The sequence below is a fragment of the Triturus cristatus genome, chromosome 12, assembly GCF_964204655.1.
Source record: "Triturus cristatus chromosome 12, aTriCri1.1, whole genome shotgun sequence".
NCBI lineage: Eukaryota > Metazoa > Chordata > Amphibia > Caudata > Salamandridae > Triturus > Triturus cristatus.
In genome coordinates this window covers 710905262-710924602 of record NC_140595.1, presented here as the reverse complement: position 1 = coordinate 710924602, position 19341 = coordinate 710905262, and the positions used below count along the sequence as shown (strand labels likewise).

General features: G+C 48.2%; 1 protein-coding gene across 1 annotated transcript in view; it reads right to left on the bottom strand.

Annotated features, from left to right (window-relative positions):
- LOC146780371 (hydroperoxide isomerase ALOXE3-like) overlaps window positions 1–18663 on the bottom strand; it is a 343450-nt gene extending 324787 nt beyond the window's left edge. Inside the window, exon 1 of the mRNA XM_085636765.1 lies at window positions 18416–18663. Within this exon, the coding sequence (XP_085492891.1) occupies window positions 18416–18562 (147 nt within the window). The 5' untranslated portion in view covers window positions 18563–18663. The remainder of the gene's footprint in view (window positions 1–18415) is intronic.
- Between the last annotated feature and the right edge of the window lie 678 nt (window positions 18664–19341).

Here is a 19341-nt window from a genome sequence, read left to right as displayed (position 1 = left end):
AATTAAAATTCCTCCAGGCTTATTTTCTTTGCACTTGGACAGTCGGATGTTACACTGGATTAACAGGTTTTGAAATTGAGGTGAGGCATGAGGCAGTGGGTATGGAGTAAGGTCCAGCCCAGATTTTGAAATACAAAGTGGCAGTTTTGTAAACTTCCTGTAGAGTGGTGAAACCAATACCTGTTGAAAGAGAGAAGCATAAAGGTGGAACATGAAGGCATCAATCAATCAGGTTTCTTGTAAACCAGGACTAGTCACCCGTAAGGGTCTCTAGGCACTGAGTGGGGGAGGGGTTGGATCTATGGTTCAGTTGAAGAGCCAGGTCTTGAGGTCCTTCCTGAATTGAGGCAACAACAGTGATTGCCTGAGATGTAGAGGCAGGGACTAACAGGCCTTCTCGTTGACGTAGAAGAAGGATCTTTCTCCAGCCGTGGTCTTGCAGGTACGTGGGATGGTGGCCAGGGCCAGTTGGGCAGAGCAGAGATGTTTGTTGGGAGTGTAGAAGGAGAACGGGAGGTTGAGGTATGCAGGTCTGGTGCTGTTGAGGGCTTAGTAGGTTCTGCGTGAGAAGCTTGAAAGTAATTATTTTGTTGATAGGTAGCCAGTCAAGTTTTCTCAGGTGACCGCTGATGTGGCTGCAGTGGGGGATGTTCAGCATGAGTCTGGCAGAGGCATTCCGGATGTTTTGCAGTTTTTATAGGAGCTTTTGGGTTGTGCCTGCATAGAGTATGTTGCTGTAGTCACGTCTGCTGCTGACAGGTGCATGGGTGTCTGTTTTGATGGACCTGGTGGGGAGCCACTTGAAGATCTTCTAAAGAAGGCAGAGCATGTGGAAGCAGGAGGCCGAGACAGCATTGATTTGGAATTTAATTGAGAGTGAGGAGTCCAGGATGATGCAGAGGTTTTGAGCGAGGTCTGAGGGAGTGGGGGTTCCAAGCGCTGTGGGCCAACAGGAGTCGTCCCATGTGGAGAGGGTGGAGCCCAGGATGAGGTCTTTGGTCTTGTCTGTGTTGTTAAGCTTGATGCAGTTGTCCTAAATCCAGGTAGAAATTACCTTCATCCCGTTGTGGAAGTTGCTCTTGCCAGCTGTGGGTTTGTTTGTGAGGGCGAGAATAATCTGGGCGTCGTAGGTGTAGGAGACGATGTTGAGACTGTGGTTTCTGACGATAGCTGCAAGTGGGACCATGTAGATGTTGAAGAGAATGGGGCTCAAGGAGGATCTCTGAGGCACTCCTCAGCTGATCTCTGTGGGTTTCGAGTAGAACAGCGGAAGTCTGATTCTATGTGTTCAGCCACTGAGGAAGGAGCGGATCCATTCTAGGGCTTTGTCAATGATGCCAGCGTCATGGAGTCTTGCGCAGAGGGTGTGGTGGGAGACAGTAGGGAAGGCAGCTGAGAGGTCTCCGAGGATGAGTGCTACAGTCTAGCCTCGGTCGAGGAGGGTGTGGATGTTGTCTGTAGCAGCGAAGAGAGCGGTCTCGGTGCCGTGGTTGCTTCTGAAGCCCGATTGGGAGATGTTCAGGATGTGGTTATTTTGATTAGCTCAGAGAGTTGGACGTATATGGTTTCTCGACTACTTTGGCTGGAAAGGGGAGCATAGAGATGGGTCTGTATGTCAGGATTCCTGCCACAACTCTCCTCTCTTGACTATCACAATATACCCGCATTACTCATATTATTCCTCCCAAACCTTTTGACTGAACAAACATCTTGTACCCTGACTTTTGAGCATACTACATGCTGTTGGTAATACCTAACCACAGCTGGTATTCATCTGCTTTTTTAAAAGGCTTAATAGCTTTTATAATTCTTTTACCTTGCATATGAAAGGTCAGGTTTCAGGCACCATGGAAACATCCAGAAAATCTACCAGAATAAGCATCAAGCAACCTGTATAGATGACCTCAATGTGACCCATCCGGAAGTCAGCCATCTTCAAAATAACCCCTTGCACCTGTTCCTTGCTATAAGCAATTACATTGCGTCCTTTTTTTAACATTCTAAAACACCTTCTAGAAGACAGCCTCATCAAATTAATCATCTGCACCTTTTACTTGCTATAAGCAATTAGAAAATGACCTTTGTGAACACTACTAAAACACCTTCTAGAAGGCTACCCCATCAAGTTTCTTATCTGCACCTGTTCCTTATTACAAACAATTAGAATGTGACCTTAATGAATTTTCTAAAGAAGTCTTATTTAAAGACCGTCCACACTCCTCCCCTTCATTTAGTTTCTTCGCCTGCCACTTACTTGTTTCCCAGCTTCCAGGACTCTGTTTTGCCAGCTCCCTTGATCCTCCTGATTTAACCTCACTGCAAAGAATGCCCTACATTAGTCTCACACCAGGATGGAAAAAAGAACAAGAAGAAAATTAGAGATGCGCTAACAAAATCGATTTTACCCAATGCTGAGCTCATGTGCAACATTGTGCCACATACAAAGGTAACCAGTGTTTTTGGTCAACTAGTACATACAGTTGGCCAGTTGGCAGGGCTCTGCAAGAGAGGACTTGGGTGAGTCTAACCCCACCCAACTTTGCTGGTGGGTTTTATGCTGAAATCATACTCACTACAGTTTTGAACATTTTGATAAAGGAGCCTCTATGGACAATCTAAATGAAAACAAAACAACAACAAAACTAAAGGTTGGTTGAGATTTGCAAAGCTTTTGTGAGGGTGATACCTTAAAAGATAGAGTTAATATTAGACTAAAGCCTTATTATTTGTTTGTTTATAGGGACCATATCTGTCGGTACTGTTCATTAGACTGGTGTGAATGCCTGCTGCAGTGTTGCTATTGAGTAGATGAGCCACAACATCTTTGATTCTACACACTCTCTCAATTCCAATCCCCTTTCACCTGGGATGTGCCACCAGAGAAGTGTTGCCTTCTGTATACCGAGGGCAAGTCTCGGAAGGTTTCGATAAGTTTTGGGAAGAAGCGTCACCGCCCCATTGGAATCATCTTGAATCCAGGTAGGTGGCTTATGACATTGTAGTTCTTCAGGTCCATTGGGTTAGGAAGAGGGTTTCTTCGGCAGGGGGTCGATCTCTGCATGTTTCCAGCCTTCAGAGAAGGTGGTGGTCTCGATGGAGCAGTTGATGGTGCGGCAGAGTTCAGGCGAGTTAGAGGTGCCAGCTCTGTTGAAGATGTAGTGAGGGCAGGGATCTGAGGGAGCTCTGGAGTTGATGCTATTCATGATCCTGAGAGTGTCTTCGAAGGTGAGGGTGGTCCAGTTGGGCAGGGTCTGCTGGTGTCTGGAGCTATTGGGTACAGTGATTGCGGGTGAGGTGGGTGGGTCTTGGGTTGCAAAGCTGTCATAGATCTCCTTGAGCTTGCGGTGGAAGAAGGTAGAGAGGTTGTTGCAGTGGTCTTAAAATGGGGAAATGTCAGCTGCCTCTGTATTGAGTTTGGCGAATTCTTCAACCACGGTGAAGAGTTCTTTACTGTTGTGTGCATTGGTGTTGATACATTCCTGTATGGCTGCTGTCTTTGCTGTTCTGATGAGATAGTGGTGTGCGGTGAAGGCAGTTTTGAAGGCGGAGTCATCTGCTGCGATGTTGCTGCTCCTCCACCTTTTCTTGAGTAGTCTGCAGGTGCGCCTTACCTCTTGGAGGGCAGGAGAGAACCAGCTTTATTTCTTGGACGGCTGCTTCCCTGAGAGAAGACAGTGTGTTGGCGCAGTTGGAGATCCAATGGTGAAGGTTGCGTGCTGATGAGTTGGCGTCCATGGATGTCAGTGGTGGGGTTTTGCAAAGGGAGGTGGTGAGCTGGTCTTCGGTGACCTTGTTCAATCTTCTTCAAGGATGGCCGTGGGCATGGTGGCATATGGTGGGTGAAGGACAGGTGGACGCAGTGCTGGTCAGTCCAATGTGGCTGGGAGGTGTGGCTGACGGAGATGTTGTTGCTTGTGGAGAAGATGGGGTCGAGCGTGTATCCTGTTGAGTGGATTGGAGAGGTGACTAGTTGTTTGAGTCTGATCGTGGTGAGGTTCTCAGGTAGGGTGCCGCTGAAGGTGGTGTTCGGATTGGTCTGAGTCTTGAAGTGGAGGCGGAGGTGTTCCATGCCAGGTGAGTGGTCGTCAGAGTTGGTTGTGACTCAGAGGGTGTTTTTGTGTATGATGACCATGCCTCCTCCTGTCCGGCTGACGCAGTCCTAGTGGATGATTTTGTAGCTGTCAGGGATGGAGGTTGAGATGTCTAGGGCTGAGGTGGGTTTCATCCAGGTTTCCGTGAAGAAGGTGACGTTGGGGGAGATAGAGTTGGAGAGGTCCCAGATCTCCACACCGTGTCTTTTGAATGATTGGGTATTGAGTAAGATGCAGCTGAGGTGGTCGAGTCCGGTTCTTGAGGGTCGTGCTGTTGGAGGGTCAGATGTGAGGATGCCTGAGATAGCACAGTTGCGGCAGGTGAACTGGTCTTGGGTGTTGTTTGGTGATGCGAGGTGAGAGGCGGTGGAACGTCCGGGGTTGAGTGCATGGTGAGTGATGGCCTTGTAGCAGTGGGGGCCACCGGAAAAATTGTCTGTAGCAATGGGTGCGGTCCAGGCGCGGACGGGCACAGATGTGCTTGCCATTGGTGCACCGCTGGCACTTCTGCACAGCAGATACCATTAGGTAGTGTTGGAGAGGTGGGAGGGCTGGTCATCTGGGTGGCAAGAGGCAGAAAAACATTGCTTGGAAGGGAGCAGGGTTGTGGGGAGTGAGCAGCGGTGAGGGTGGGGAGGGGGAATTGGAGTGCGAGTAAAGGACGGAAGTCAACAGTGAAAAAAAGTGCAGCGCAAAGAAATACAGAAAAGGCAATGAAAGAAAAGAAACAACAGCAATAGAGTAAAAAAAAGAAAAGAAACAGCAGACAAAACAAGCGCTCACCTCTGAGCACCCAGGGATGAGGCACAGGCGGGGTCCTGTGGGTGGAGGAGGGCCTCGAATTAAGGGCCTAGGGCTCAGGAGGGCAGACCTCTACTAGGTGGAGCTGCGCAGTGGGGAGAGCAAACAAATGCTGACAAGGTCAATGAGGTCACTACTTCACCATGAAGCGGCCACAATTAAGTAGTTTTGGGGAGGTGGGAGGGCTGGTCAGCTTGGAGGCAGCAAAATGGTGCTTGGAAGGGGCGGGCCACAAGCAGTGGCAAGGGTAGGATGGGGAAAATGGAGTCAGAGTAAAGGACAGAAGTGAACAGTGAAAACAAGAGGCAGCAAAAAGAAATACAGAAAAGAAAAGAAAAGAAAAGAAACAACACCAATACAATAAAAAGAAAAGAAACAGCAGACAGAACAAGAGCTCACCACTGGGCAACCAGGGATTAGGCACAGGCGGGGGCCTGTGGGTAGAGGAGGGCCTCAACCTACGAGCCAGGGCTCAGGAGGGAAGACTACTCCTAGGTGGAGCTGCATGTTGGGGGGAGCAAATGCACGCTGACAAGGTCAGGGAGGTCACCAGTAAGGTGGACATGGTTATGAAACAATTGCAGAGTGGAAAAGAAACACTTTGGAATGGATAATTGCTGCAAAAAAAAACATGAGTGCAGAAACTTTGAAAAAGTGGAAATCAGTAACTGATGGAAAGAGGAAAGAAAGGAGTTCAAGGTCTGGCAAGTAAAAACAGCAGAGAGTTAAAAGGACGAGTAAAGAGAAGGACTGAGGTGGAAACAAAGGAGAGTAGGGATTGTTCATGGAATAAAGCTAGAGCAGGAACAGTAGGACAGAAAGCAGCAGGTCATCCAGAAATAACTGGAGAGGAGAAAAAAGGAAGCAGGGAGAGCAGTGACTGGTGAGAGGAGAAAGGTAAGCAGGGAGAGGAAAAATGTAAGGAAAGAGAGCAGGAAACTGGACAGGAAAGAAAGAAATGATGAGTGCGGGAATATCTCACAGAAATTGTGTAAATTGTGAAAGTGGAACAATGGGTAATAGGAATAGACACCTGGACAGGAGAAAGAGTGGAGAAGGAAAGCATTTCTTAGTAGGACAGCAAGTAAACATAGAAACTGACTCAGGTGTGCAACGTCCAATGGGCTACAAGTGCTACAGGAACACCCCAAGGGCACAATGCAGGCCCCAGCAGCCAATGCCACACAGAGGTGTCCCCAACCATCAGGAGGGCTGCATTCTAATCAAGGCCATATTCTGCAGGGGGTAGCCAATCATTTATAATTATGCCACAGAGTCTCTACAGCTGGGCTGTTGCAGCTTCCAGGACACAGTTCTTTAGAGGTGTGCTAGACTGCGCTACGGATGGGGCCCCAATGGAAATATTTTAGTAGCTCATCCAGAGATTGAAGTGCATAACAAATTAGAGTAGGAACCCTTATGTTGAATGCTAGAGGGTGAAGGTGACAGAGTTTGGGGCACAGCCAGGAACATGGCTAAAAAGAACCTTCTACAACTACGCTGATGGCCTTACACCTTCATTAAAATACATATCCGATATAATGCACACACTATAAATGAAAGATAAACGTCAGTTAAAGTAACTGGTGGGAAAGGCATTCTTTTATGTTACGAAAGTTCAGTGGGTTAATGTGGTGACTGCAGATGGTTGTGAGTGTAACCAGATATCACAGAACCAAATCTTGGTTGGTACACTGAGAACAGCGACATGTGTGAGTTCCCACCCTGAGACTGAAAGCACTGAATATGCAAGTCATTGTTTTTGAATGTTAGTACACAGTACAAAATAGGCTGCAGCAAAATTTGCAGAGATTAAGGGCCATTATTTAGACTTTAGTGGATGGGATACCCTGTCAAAACATGACTGATCCCATCTGCTATATTACTATAATGCACCTGTAATATGATGTAAAGGTCATCCATCACATTTGTGACAAAGTACCCTGTGCACCAAGCTCTAAGTATGACCTTTAAGGGTATTTTTAGAATGCCCCTGCGCCACTGGTGCTTCACATTTTGCAACGCTCCAGTGGCGCTGTGTCCTACTCCATATATACAAGGCAGCGCTAAGCCACTTTGCATGGCTTAACACAGCCTTGTAAATATCTCCCATATGACCCAGTTTTCTGCATTAAAGAGGCTCGCAATTGGTGTTGCTGTGGCCATTCCCAGCAACACCCATGGCTTTTTGATACTGCCCCAGACTTACAAGTAATCGTAAATCTGAGACAGCGCAAAAAAAGTATGCCTCCCCAGGGGAGGCGTAAGGGTGGCGAAACAGGGAGAAATACTTTTATTTCTCTGCATATTTTGCTCATTCTATGTGTTCTACATTCTGCAACACAAATAGAAGGAGCAAAACTACATTAATGATTGTGAAGGAAGGAACACATTCCTGCACAAAAACAAACACAATCTTCCCTGCAAAGCAAGACTGTCTGCGTTGGCGCACGGCTACTGTTTGTCTGCTGGTGCAGGAGTGAGTAAAGGAGTATGCCATATTCTTGTAAACAGTGCATTTCAGCAGTAGGACAATGACGGAGCTTTGTGCATCAAAATTGCTGGTGACACCGCACTGCGCCATTGTCTCGCAAAGGATGCCCTCAGTGTTAAAACAAGTATTTTAAAAATAATCATTTTTAGTAATATGCAATCACACTGTACCTAATGTAGACCTTTGTCTTTATGTTTTCATTAGAAGGACATACTCTAGAATACCCAGATGATAATACATTTACATTACCTCTCAAATAGAATAAATCTTTGGCACCATGAAACCTCAAAGAACTCCACTGATTATTCTTACTACTAATGGACAGCCTAAGGTGTTCCACTGCAGCTACCTATTAGTTCCCCTAATGTCACATTGTATGTTGCCCATATCCCTGGATCCGCTGTCCCAAACCCACACTTCTAAAGGATTACAATATGGAGAGGCAACAAAGCGTGAACGTCTCTTCATTCTAAAAACACAGGTAATCCAGAAATCTTTAGAATGACTCTTTACTGTTCTTCTGATAAATGGCATAAAACACAGCAAAGCAGCCAATGTGTTTCACCCTTAAATCCCAAGGTTTATCAGAGCTTAAGTCCTATAGGTGAAATTCAAAGTTCATACATTTTCTTATTTGCTATGTTGTTACACTCAATATTTTGTAATGAACACCAGTTATCGTTACATATCTGTGCCGTGTTCAGCATTAAGGTACTAAAAAACCAGGTTCCATCGGCCAAAACCATCCATTACAGCATTAGGGCACAGAAGCGTTGCCCCACTGCTTTCTCGCAGAGCGAGAAGCAGAAACATAAAATAGTATTTTAAATACCATTTTATGTTTGTGCTTCTCGCACTGCGAGAAAGCAGAAGGGTATGCCTGGTTGGGGGTGGACGGGTCAGGGAGGAGTGGCTTGCCTAATGTTACGGTCCCTGACTGTGTGGTCAGCCCTCTGGGGCCAACCAAACCAGTCATGCACACTCTGCCTTTTCTCCTTGTAGGCTGCATGCAGCCTACATTGAGAATCTGGCCTCCCCATAGGTACCTGGCTGGGCGCCATCCTCACCAATCACAGCGCTGCCATTGCAGCTTGTGATTGGCTTAGGGGAGCGTATGGAGGCGGTCTGTGGCTGCTTCCTGTTGGTAAAATGCGAGACCCGGCCAGGAGCTGAGGTGGCACGGGACCCGGTAAGGTAAGATTTTTTTTCATTTTAACTAACCCTCCCGCATCCGCCCGTGAACCCGCACGACTCCCTCACCGGCCCCCAACTTGCGAGTCATGCCACCCGCGACTGCATTAGAGCCATATACTGGTTCTCAAACAGTTTTTCCTGACTAACCAGTTGCACACATTTACAGTTTTTTCAAGTAGCAGGCACCCTGGCAAGAAGGCATATTTATTATTTTGCTGTCTCTGGCTCCTTTGGTTTTTCAGACAGAGGTAGGTGAGGGCTTGCATTATTCATTTTAGAGACTTTTTTTTAACAAAATCTATGCAAAGTGTAACAGATTGGAATCATGGATCTCAATAAAACTTGCTCACTGAGGTCACAGAAAAAGGAAGCTTTGGATTTTTTTCATTGCTTCTAGTGCATTATGGTGTTGTGCTCTCCCTGCCTTTTCATCCCACTTGTTAGGTGCATATAAAAGACATAGGCCCCAATTCGGAAATGTGCAGAGTGGAATTCAGTTCTGAATACTAGGAAGTTCAGTGTGTCTACATGCAAATTTACTAGGTGTTGAGAACAACAAATTCAATTTTACTAGCTGGAAAATCCAACAGGTAAATCATTGTGGGAAAGGACTACATTTTAGCCTGGACCCCTTCCATAACCCCTGTCTGAAGATCAGCTTTCCATTCTACCTTCCCTCTTCCCAGCCCCTCCCTTCATCCCAGGTAATTGTTGAATAAAGTGTGTTGTGGGTGATGTAGACCCTGTTGTACTGCATTGTAATTTTCTTCTGACAGATTTCAGCAGAAAATGCCTGTCTGGCGCATAACCTATGGGCGCACTGAGGTCCATCTCAGGTATTTGAGGTCTGAACATAGAATGTATATCTATCTCGAGACATGCTTCTGCCACCTAAAGCAGACACCTCTATGGTCAGTTTCTCAGGCTGCATTGCAAGAACAATGAAGAATATGCTTCCACGTTTCCTTGTGCATTTTTCTCCTGAATGGTATCTATATCGAGAAAGGACACCAGCACTCCCCTTGTTAAGGCATGGCTGTGTCCTGCATCGTTATAGTTTGGCAGCAATGCTTGTGAACCTTATGCAGTTTTTGACAGATCCAGGCTTAGTTTGACACAGAAGAAGGTCCTGATTATGATCTTGGCAGAGGGGATACTCTAACACATGGGTACTCACAAACTTTCTCTCGGGGGCTAAATTTTCAGTGTGGTTTGTGGCCGAGGGCCGCACTGTGGTGGCGGGGTCATTGGAGGAGGGGGCTGAGCTAGAGCAACAAAAAAAACTGTGACCATGAGGTGGAACACAGGCCCCTACAGCGGACGCCTTCGTCCACTGAGCCACCGGACCCAGCATACATACATACATACAAACATACATACATATACATATCTCTCTCTCTCTCTCTCTCTCTCTCTCTCCATCTCTCTTCTCACTCTCTCTCTCTCTCCCTCCCTCTGTCTCCCTCCCTCTGTCTCCCTCGCTCTGTCTCCTTCTATCTGTCTCCCTCTCTCTCTGTCTCCCTCTCTCTCTGTCTCCCTCTCTCTCCGTCTCCCTCTCTCTCCGTCTCCCTTTCTCTTTGTCCCCCTCCCTCTCTGTCTCCCTCTGTCTGTCTCCCTCTGTCTCCCTCCCTCTGTCTCCCTCCCTCTGCCTCCCTCCCTCTGCCTGTCTCCCTCTGTCTGTCTCCCTCTGTCTGTCTCCCTCTGTCTGTCTCCCTCTGTCTCCCCCTGACTCCCTCCCTCTGTCTCCCTCTGTCTGTCGCCCTCCTCTCTCTGCCTGTCGCCCTCCTCCCTCTGTCTGTCTCCCTCTGTCTCTCTCTATCTGTCTCCCTCCCTTTGTCTGACACCCTCTGTCTCCCTCTTTGTCTCCCTCTGTCTCCCTCCGTCTCCCTCCCTGTCTCCCTCCCTCTGTCTCCCTCCCTCTGTCTCTCTCTGTCTCCCTCTCTCTCCATCTCCCTCTCTCTCCATCTCCCTCTCTCTGTATCCCCCTCTCTCTCTGTATCCCTCTCTGTCTCCCTCCCTCTGTCTGTCTCCCTCCCTCTGCCTCCCTCCCTCTGTCTGTCTCCCTCTGTCTGTCTCCCTCTGTCTGTCTTCCTCTCCCTCCATCTTCCTCCCCCTGACTCCCTTCCTGTGTTTCCCTCTGCCTCCCTCCCTCTGCTCCCTCCCTCTGTCTCCCTCCCTCTGTCTCCCTTCCTCTGTCTCCCTCTCTCTCTCTGTGTCCCTCCCTCTCTGTCTCCCTCCCTCTCCCTCCCTCTGTCACCCTCTCTCTCCCTCCCTCCCTCTCCCTCCCACTCCCTGTTTCCCTCTGACTCCCTCCATCTCCCTCTCTGTCTCCCTCTCCATCTGTCTGTCTCTGCCTCTATCTGTCTGTCCCTGTCTCTGCCTCTATCTGTCTCTGTCTATCCCAGTCTCTGTTTGTCCCTGTCTCTCTCACCCTCCCTCTGTCTCCTTTTCCGTCTCTGTCTGTCTCTGTCTCTATCTGTCTGGCCCATCCCTGTCTCTGCCTCTATCTGTCTCTGTCTGTCCCTGTCTCTGTCTGCTTCTGTCTCTATCTGTCTCTATCTCTGTATGTCTCTATCTCTGTCTGTCTCTGTCTGTCTGTCTCTGTCTGTCTGTCCCTGTCTCTGCCTCTATCTAGCTCTGTCTGCCCCTGTCTCTATCTGTCTCCCTCCCTTTGTCTCCCTTTCTATCTCTGTCTGTCTCTGTCTGTCTCTGCCTCTGTCTGTCTGCCCTGTCCCTGTCTCTGCCTCTATCTGCCTCTGTCTGTCTCTGCCTCTATATGTCCCTGCCTCTTTCTTTGTCTCTCTCTCTGTCTCTACCGCTGTCTGTCTCTGTCTGTCTCTACCTCTATCCGTCTCTGCCTCTATCTGTTTCTGTCTCTATCTGTCAGTCCATCCCTGTCTCTGTCTCTATCTGTCTCTTTCTGTTTCTGTCTCTCCCTACTGCCCTCTGTCACCCTCTGTCACCTCACCCAACTCTCACACCCTGCTGTCCTCTGACATTCTTTGTCACCTCACCCCCGCTTGTGTGGCAGCTGAGGCAGCTTCCCTTCCCGGGCACACACACAGCCCCACCGAGTACTTCACATGTCTTTAAGAGACCATTTGCATGATAACGAGGCTTTGTTGTATTTCACCTCTTCTTAGCGCCCCTGCAGCTCCACTCGGACTATCACTTGATCGCCTGGCCCCCACAGAGCAGAGTCTGTGTTTGCTGACACTGTAAAAAAAAAAAAAACACCGGTACGATGTCTGCAAGGTCCGCGGGCCATCAAGAAAGGCTTGCCGGGCTGCTGGCGGCCCGAGGGCCGTACTATGAGTACCTGTGCTCTAACATAAACTAGACGAATATCCCGACCGCCCTTATGACAAGTTCCATAGGATATAATTATATTGTAATACGGCGGACGGGATATCCGATACATTTGTAACGGGGTAGCGCGGTCCACCAAGATCGTCATCAGACCCTAAGTCTGATACCGGTTGTGATAGGGGCTGATGCAAAAGCTCCATTGATTGGAGTGTTAGCTCAACCTCCATCGGTTGACCTGTTTGCACCCGCCACCCCCAATTAATGTTGTATCTCATCGCTCTCTCCTTCACCAATCACTAAATCCACACTTTTCTCACATCTCTAGCTATCCCTCCCCCCCACAGACTGCACCTCTCACTTCAACCACACTTGCTGTGCCTCAGTTATCTGTGGCGGGTCTCTCAACATAATTCACCTCAGCATCCTTGGACTCTCTCTACATCTCCATGTTCCTACCCCATTTCTTTATCTTTACCTCACCTGTCCTAATACACCTCTTTCCCACCGGTCTCACAACCTCACCTCACTAATATGTGCCTCTCTCTACATTCCCTCTCCTGTCCTGCTCGCTCTTCCTCAACTCTCGAGTTCATCCCACCGTAGGGCATGAATAAGCTGAAATGGAGTAATGTGTTTAAAACGGTTCTGAACACGGTGCACCAAACGTTCTCTTGATCAGGGCCCTAAGTACCAGTAGGATGACTCTGGGGACAGCACCTAACCGCAGGCACTTCGTGTGATTAGCGCGGTGCACTACGCCAAACCACAGGCACTTCGTGTGATTGGCGCGGTGCACTGCGACAAACCACAGGCACTTCGTGTGATTGGCGCCGTGCACTATGACAAACCGCAGGCACTTCGAGTGATTGGCGCCGTGCACTATGATAAACCGCAGGCACTTCAAGTGATTGGTGCGGTGCACTACGACAAACCGCAGGCACTTCGAGTGATCGGCGCTGTGCACTACGACAAACCGCAGGCACTTCGAGTGATTGGCGTGGTGCACTACGATAAACTGCAGGCACTTTGAGTGATTCGCACGGTGCACTACGACAATCAGCTTCGAGTGATTCGCGCGGTGCACTACGACAAACCTCAGAGACCATGGGCGTCTGCAGACATTTTTCCAGGGGGGGGGGGCAAAATGTTAACGTCATCACCATCCTCCGACATGATGTGTGCCAGGTGGGGACCAAAAACACTGGGGGGCAGGAGGAGCCATGCGGGACAGGAAGCAGGCTGCATATGATCTCATACACCATAGGGTTGTTGTGCCACAACCGTCTCTTTCTTTAATAAAGTAAGATTTATCTGGTGGTTAATGCAAAGATCTGAGTTTTGTCTACACCCAGTTAAGAATCATGAAGTTTAACATGCAAATTTAAAATTTGTATTTTATGTATCAAGGTAAGCAGGTTACTGCTTTTGACATCCTCTTGTTACTTGCTGTTCATAACTTGCAATAATTCTAATATATCATAGAGAGCTATGGGTTGGCATCAAGGAGCTACATGCAAGTGTCAAGGCATGGGTTTAGAACCTTATTGTTATTTTCAAAATCTGTCTGTTAGCAAGATCGCCAAAAGAGGTCATTCAGAAGTAAGAAAGTCTAACGGGGTTTTAAATCATGACTTTGTGTTTCTCCCGACCAGGCACTCTTGGCAATTTGTAATCCTCATTGTCTTATGTAACATACTGTAGATTGATTTGAACACTTATGATTTATTGTCTTTTTTTAACGTGTGCGTGTGATGTAACATACTCTGACACCCTACACTGGGATGAGAAATGCTGTGAAACAATTAAATAAAAAAATGAGAACATTTTAAAAATCATAATTTGTGTAATTACCCAGATCTGACACACTTACGGTGTGTGCTCATCTCTTATACACATAGGTTGAACAACGTCAAAAACCTGCCTCCAAATCAAATTTTCCTTGTACAGATCACAAGCTGTGTGTCTTAGTTTCCCTTGATTGCATTAGCATTTAAGTGTTAGGCTCCAGGTAGTTCCCACCATGGTGATACTCAAACAAAAGGAGTGCTGATGGCCCTTTAAATTAGGCCTTTGTTTTGGGGTTCCACCAGGTGATACTCGAACAAAAGGAGGGCTCATGGCCATTTAAAGTAGTTCATTGTTTTGGGTCCACCTGGAAGTGAAAATAAAAAAGCCCCTTCACCGCCTGCAGGTTGATGCTGTAGGAGAGTAGGATCTGCTTCACATGGGTACCCCCACTTTTTGCTGATGTTTCACTGTTTTTCGACTTTAGTCTGGTTGGGGCCCTGCTATTCAGGACCCCAGCTTATCTGCTTCCTATCTAAAATGGATTCCAGGTACCTTAGGTACCCTACAGATTGGATTCTGGAGTGCCCATTTAAGTCCCTAGTATATGGTATACTATGTACCAAAGGGCATAGGTACCGTAGAGGCCTACCAGGGGCTGAAGCATGTATTATGCCACCCCTGGGAAGCCCTCCAAAATGACACCACTGGACTGCTACTGCAGCCTGAGTAAGGTGGTGCTTGCACCACTTACTGTGATATAGGTTACCTGTATCACTACCCATACACACACATATAAACCGATACGTCACTCCTATGGCAGGCCTTATCAATCCTGAAGGCAGAGTGCTTTGTCTTCATGTGAGAGGGTGCCCCTGCATGAGCAGAGCCCCTCTGCAGAGTTCGGAGTCTATTCTCTGATGCTGTGTGTGGTGCAGCCTGACCATATACTCTTAAGTGCATTATAACCTCGCGGTAAATGCTAACTTTGGGATGGCTGCACGGAAACATGTCGTGTTTGGTGTCAAACACCTTGGAATCCTACCTCCACACCAGTAACTAGTGTGGGAGTAGGAACCCACCCTTCTAGAGGGAGAGACATGACAGCACCACTATACCCGGTACCAACTTAACAGAGCCCTGTCATCACAAAATGGATGCTGCAGCCATAGACACAAGTCTGGCCTCTTGCTGCTGACCGAAAATCCGGCAGGGGAGGCCTGGACAATAGGTTTCCTGTCACAGGGAGGTGTAACCACCTCCCAGACAGGTTGATGTGTATTGGGGATGGGCGGGAGCACTCCCAGAGTGCTTTGAAGTCCTGCACTGGGGGCACATTTGGTGTCCCTGTGCATAGTCCAGCTCAAACCGGTTGCAGGAGCTACCAGCCTCTCCTCTGGCGCGAAACTGGACAAAGGAAATGGGTGTAGCCACCTCCCTTTCCAAACCCTCCCATAGGTGGGTCCCCTGAGTTAGTCCAACCCCTTCCTTAGGTATAAGTAAGAAACCTCTGTAACCAGAACTTTAGATATCCCTGGACGAAACTCTGAAACTGAATCCTGGAACTTCGACTTTCTACTCAAGACTAGAAGACTGAAGAATCTCCCTTGGAGTCAAGGAGTGACTCCCCTGCTTGGCAGGCACCAACGACGCATCTGTCCGGTCTGCATCTCCGAAGCTCCTGCCGGACGGCAAAGACTTTGCAACACCAGAGGGGGATTTCTAGACTTACCCGAGGCTGTCCCCAGCAAAGCTGAGACCCATTGCTATCGTGGGTAACGTGGAACCGGAACCCCTGGACTCCGTGCACATTTGCAAGTGCATCACCTTCCGGACGACTCTCGAACCTGTGCTTTGGGTTACTTGTAGCCCAGACCCCGAGCATAAAATTGACCGAAGATTGCTGGCCTACCCACTCCAAGTGACCCTTGGGCCGCCATTTTGTGATTCAGCTCGAGGTACCTTTGCGATCCCTTGTCCGTCGACTTGTAGGAGCCCGAGAAGGCAACTCTGATTTTCCTTGGGCTTTCCTGGTTGCTCCAGACGTGCCCCCACTCGCCCTTGCTGGGTGAAATCCTCGGACCTTGCTGGTCCTCACAGAAGCCATTGTTCTCTTTCTGCGTGGGTTGCTGTTGCCAAGCCTTGGTGTGTCCAATCTGGACCCCGACACTGCAGCACTCGACATCCTTTGTGGGACAACTCGAATCCAGCTCCTGGTTGTCCTCAACGCCTCCTGGTCCTCGTGAATGAAGAGTCAAGCTTCCCGTCAACTCACCTGAAACACCCGACATCGGTGGGCATTCAACTATCGTGCCCCTGGTCACTGGCAAGTGACCCAGGATCTGTCCCCTCTGCTTTCAGGTTCTTCTCATCTTCGATCCAGGCTTGGATCTCTTTGGACACTTTGCATCTTCCCGGCAGCAGCACTTCTTCGCCAGCTTCCATTGAAAACGAAGATGAGACCCAACACCATTTGACACCTATGCACCCGGCTCCCCGGGGTTAGGTAACTCGAGTACTGCGGTGCTCCCGTGGGTGTTGGCCCTATACACCTCTAAGTCCAAAAGGGTTTGCTCCTAGTCATCTCCTAAATTTCCTTAAACTTAAAAATTCCAACCGCGACTTTCCCCATAGAAGCTAACGGCGCTCGCGGCTGTGTTCCCACACTGCACGCATCCCCCGTGGGTCCCCTTTGTCACTACCTTGGGTGGTTCTGAAGGGGTCCAGCGATTCTACAGGCTCTAGACCTTGTATCTAGTCAAGTCGTGGTTCTTATACCACTATTTTAGTATATGGTTTGGTACGCCCCTAGGGCTAACTGTATATTGTGCTATTTACTGTTGATATTTGCCTTGTAACTTGTGTATTTCGACTTCTAGCCTCATAAAGAGACTAGAGGGGTGTGTTTTAGAATAAATACATATATTTTATAGATACCTGGTGTGGTTCTCCTTTCATTTGGTCATTCAAGAGATTATAGACTGGTAAAACAAGCTGCTATACATTCCTTCAAGACTTAGCCTGAAGGCTGCTCTCCATAGCTACCACTAGGATAGCTTTCAATAAAGGTTGTCTTTAACCTATCATCCATAAGGGGTTGTTTGGACTGGTACAGGGTGCCCACTATAACTAGTGGACAGCATATACCAGGCCAACTTCTCGCAGATGCTCAGAATAAAGAGCTGTCAGTGGCGGGTCCTGCTGAATGTGTCATGGTGTTGGCAAAGTACGCCATGCCAAAATCAGCATTACCTCATGGAGGGCACCCTGGATCCTGGACCATGCTTAATAATGACCCTGGGATCTGGCAGGAGCACTCTCGTGTTCTGCACTGTACTGAGCACATGTATTACCCCACATGAGGTCATTCTCAATATACTGTAAAGGTGTGTGGTAAATCACCCATTTTAAAGTGCACCAATCTCTGAAGGGCGTGGGTTTACCTCAAATAAATAACGCTCACAAGCAAGTGGGAAATGCTTTCTACCATCTATTAACAATGTGTGCCAGGACAGGTTGCCCAACAAATACGCAATTACACAAACAGTTACATTACTTTGGTCTGGTTCTTACGCCGAGGGTTTAAGAGGAAACAGCACCTTACAGGCCAAATTCTGAGGTGGGTGGAGAGAAAAAAGTCAAATGGTTATATTTTTTGTTCTTACTCCTGTTATGAGCTGATCATACATGCCGTTTGCTCTTGTGTTTGCTCAAGCAATTGTCAAAGGGTCCTACCTGGAGGATATTTGATGTACAAATCTGTACGCTAGGAGTAATAACATTCAAAACTTGCCACAGGAAACGTTTACTCGTGTTATTCCTTATTTCAGGGCACATGTAATTGGGTGCAAATACATACCCCATTGCCAGCACCCAAATAATAATGCTGTATCGGGTGCAAATGAGAGTTTGTGCCTGAATTGGCATCACCAGCAAAGCTGCCCTCCGAGACTAAACTAGCAACAAACACATTCACAGATTTTAGCACCAAGCGTGTTTTAAGTCAGGCGCACAACGCTTATTCCGCTTATTGCGCTCAAAGGGCTTCTGCAGCCTTCTCGCCCCCCTCGTGTGTGTCAGCCTGGCTGAGACAGCTTCCCCGGCACACACACAGCCGCGCTCGAGTACTCCACAGGTCTTTAAAAGACCATTTACTTGTTAATGAGGCTTTGTTGTGTTTTCACCTCTTCTTAGAGCCCCTGCATCTCCACTCTGCATATGGCTGGATGAATTAGCCCCCCCACCCCCCCGAAATGTGACTCTAGTTGCGCCTCTGTTTAAAGTCGAGGTAGGAGAGAGATGAGTTGGCGTGAGGTTTAAAAGACGGGTGAACGAGGGATTGAAGACGCCGCGTGGTGATGGTCATGGGCGTCTGCAGGGAGGGCAAGGAGGGGCTCTGGGGGAGGGGAGGGGGAGGGGGGGCAATCGCCCCTCCTTGCCCCACACCTGCGGACGCCCATGTCAGGGACTTCGTGAAATTGGCACGGTGCACTACGACAAACCGCAGGTACTTCGTGTGATTGGCGCGGTGCACTATGACAAAGACCCTCACATTTATGAAAAACTGCAGGGGGTCCGCTGTGATAGCATCCATTTCATCTTTAGTTCCTAGCGCTTCGAAGCAGCACATTACTTCCCCTAATTAATGAGGATTTCAACAATAAACGATAGAGTATAAATCACACACCTTACTGTCTCCACCCTCCCCTGCACACGCGCCCAAACCTGTCGGTCTACTTACAGCTCCTGGAAGGAAATCATGGCCAAAGTGATCGAGAAGGCGCTTTTCACCCTGGCCGTGGGACCCCACCAGGGTGATAGAGATGGAGTCCATGGTGCCGGCTTGGAAGGCCGTGCCGGTTTCCACCTGTATTTTGTAGTCAGCCATGTCCACGAGAGCAGCTCTGCGGTCCTGGGTCACTCGGGCTGAACTCCTTCCCTTTGTAAAGAATGCAGCTGCGCTGGCTTCTTTATAAACACCCGGCCCCTACCCTCCGAAGGCGGCAGAAAAAAGATCTCTCACAGGTAGATGTGGGCGCGGCAATACATTAAGAGGCAGAGCCGAGTCAAATGGCTGATGGCTCTAAGAGCCCGACGCAGGGGCTGAGCCTTAAGCGTTTTGTAAATCATGCAACAAACTTGTAAATATGACAGACTTTTCAAAGTTCAAAAACAGTTTTTCTAAAACACATGGAAGTGTTTTACCCTTAGTACATACAATAATATCACTGCATTTGAAGGTATTTATTAAAACGAATGTTTTTTTTAACATGGACTTCTTTTTGCATATCTCTTTATTGAAGTTTGCGTAAAATCAACTAACAGGATCACTCTGTGACGAGTGCATGCAAATCCGGGTCGATCCGGTTCCATCTGAAGTCTACAGCGTACATGTATAAGTAACAATAGTAGAGCTTGCATTATGTATGTCTACATAATAACCACGGGAGTGCCCAACTGTAACACCAACCAGAACACTTGGAGTGCACTGTGGTATTGAGTAATTGAGTTAGTGGGAAGACCAGTGACACTTAAGCATTGAGCCAAACACCATGTCATGGGTTACTGCATAATGCCATCCTCCCTCGTACTAAGGACCCCATCTGGGGATCCACCATCCTGTTCTGCGCATTTCCATGTCTGAGCTGCCCGTACCATGTAGCTAAT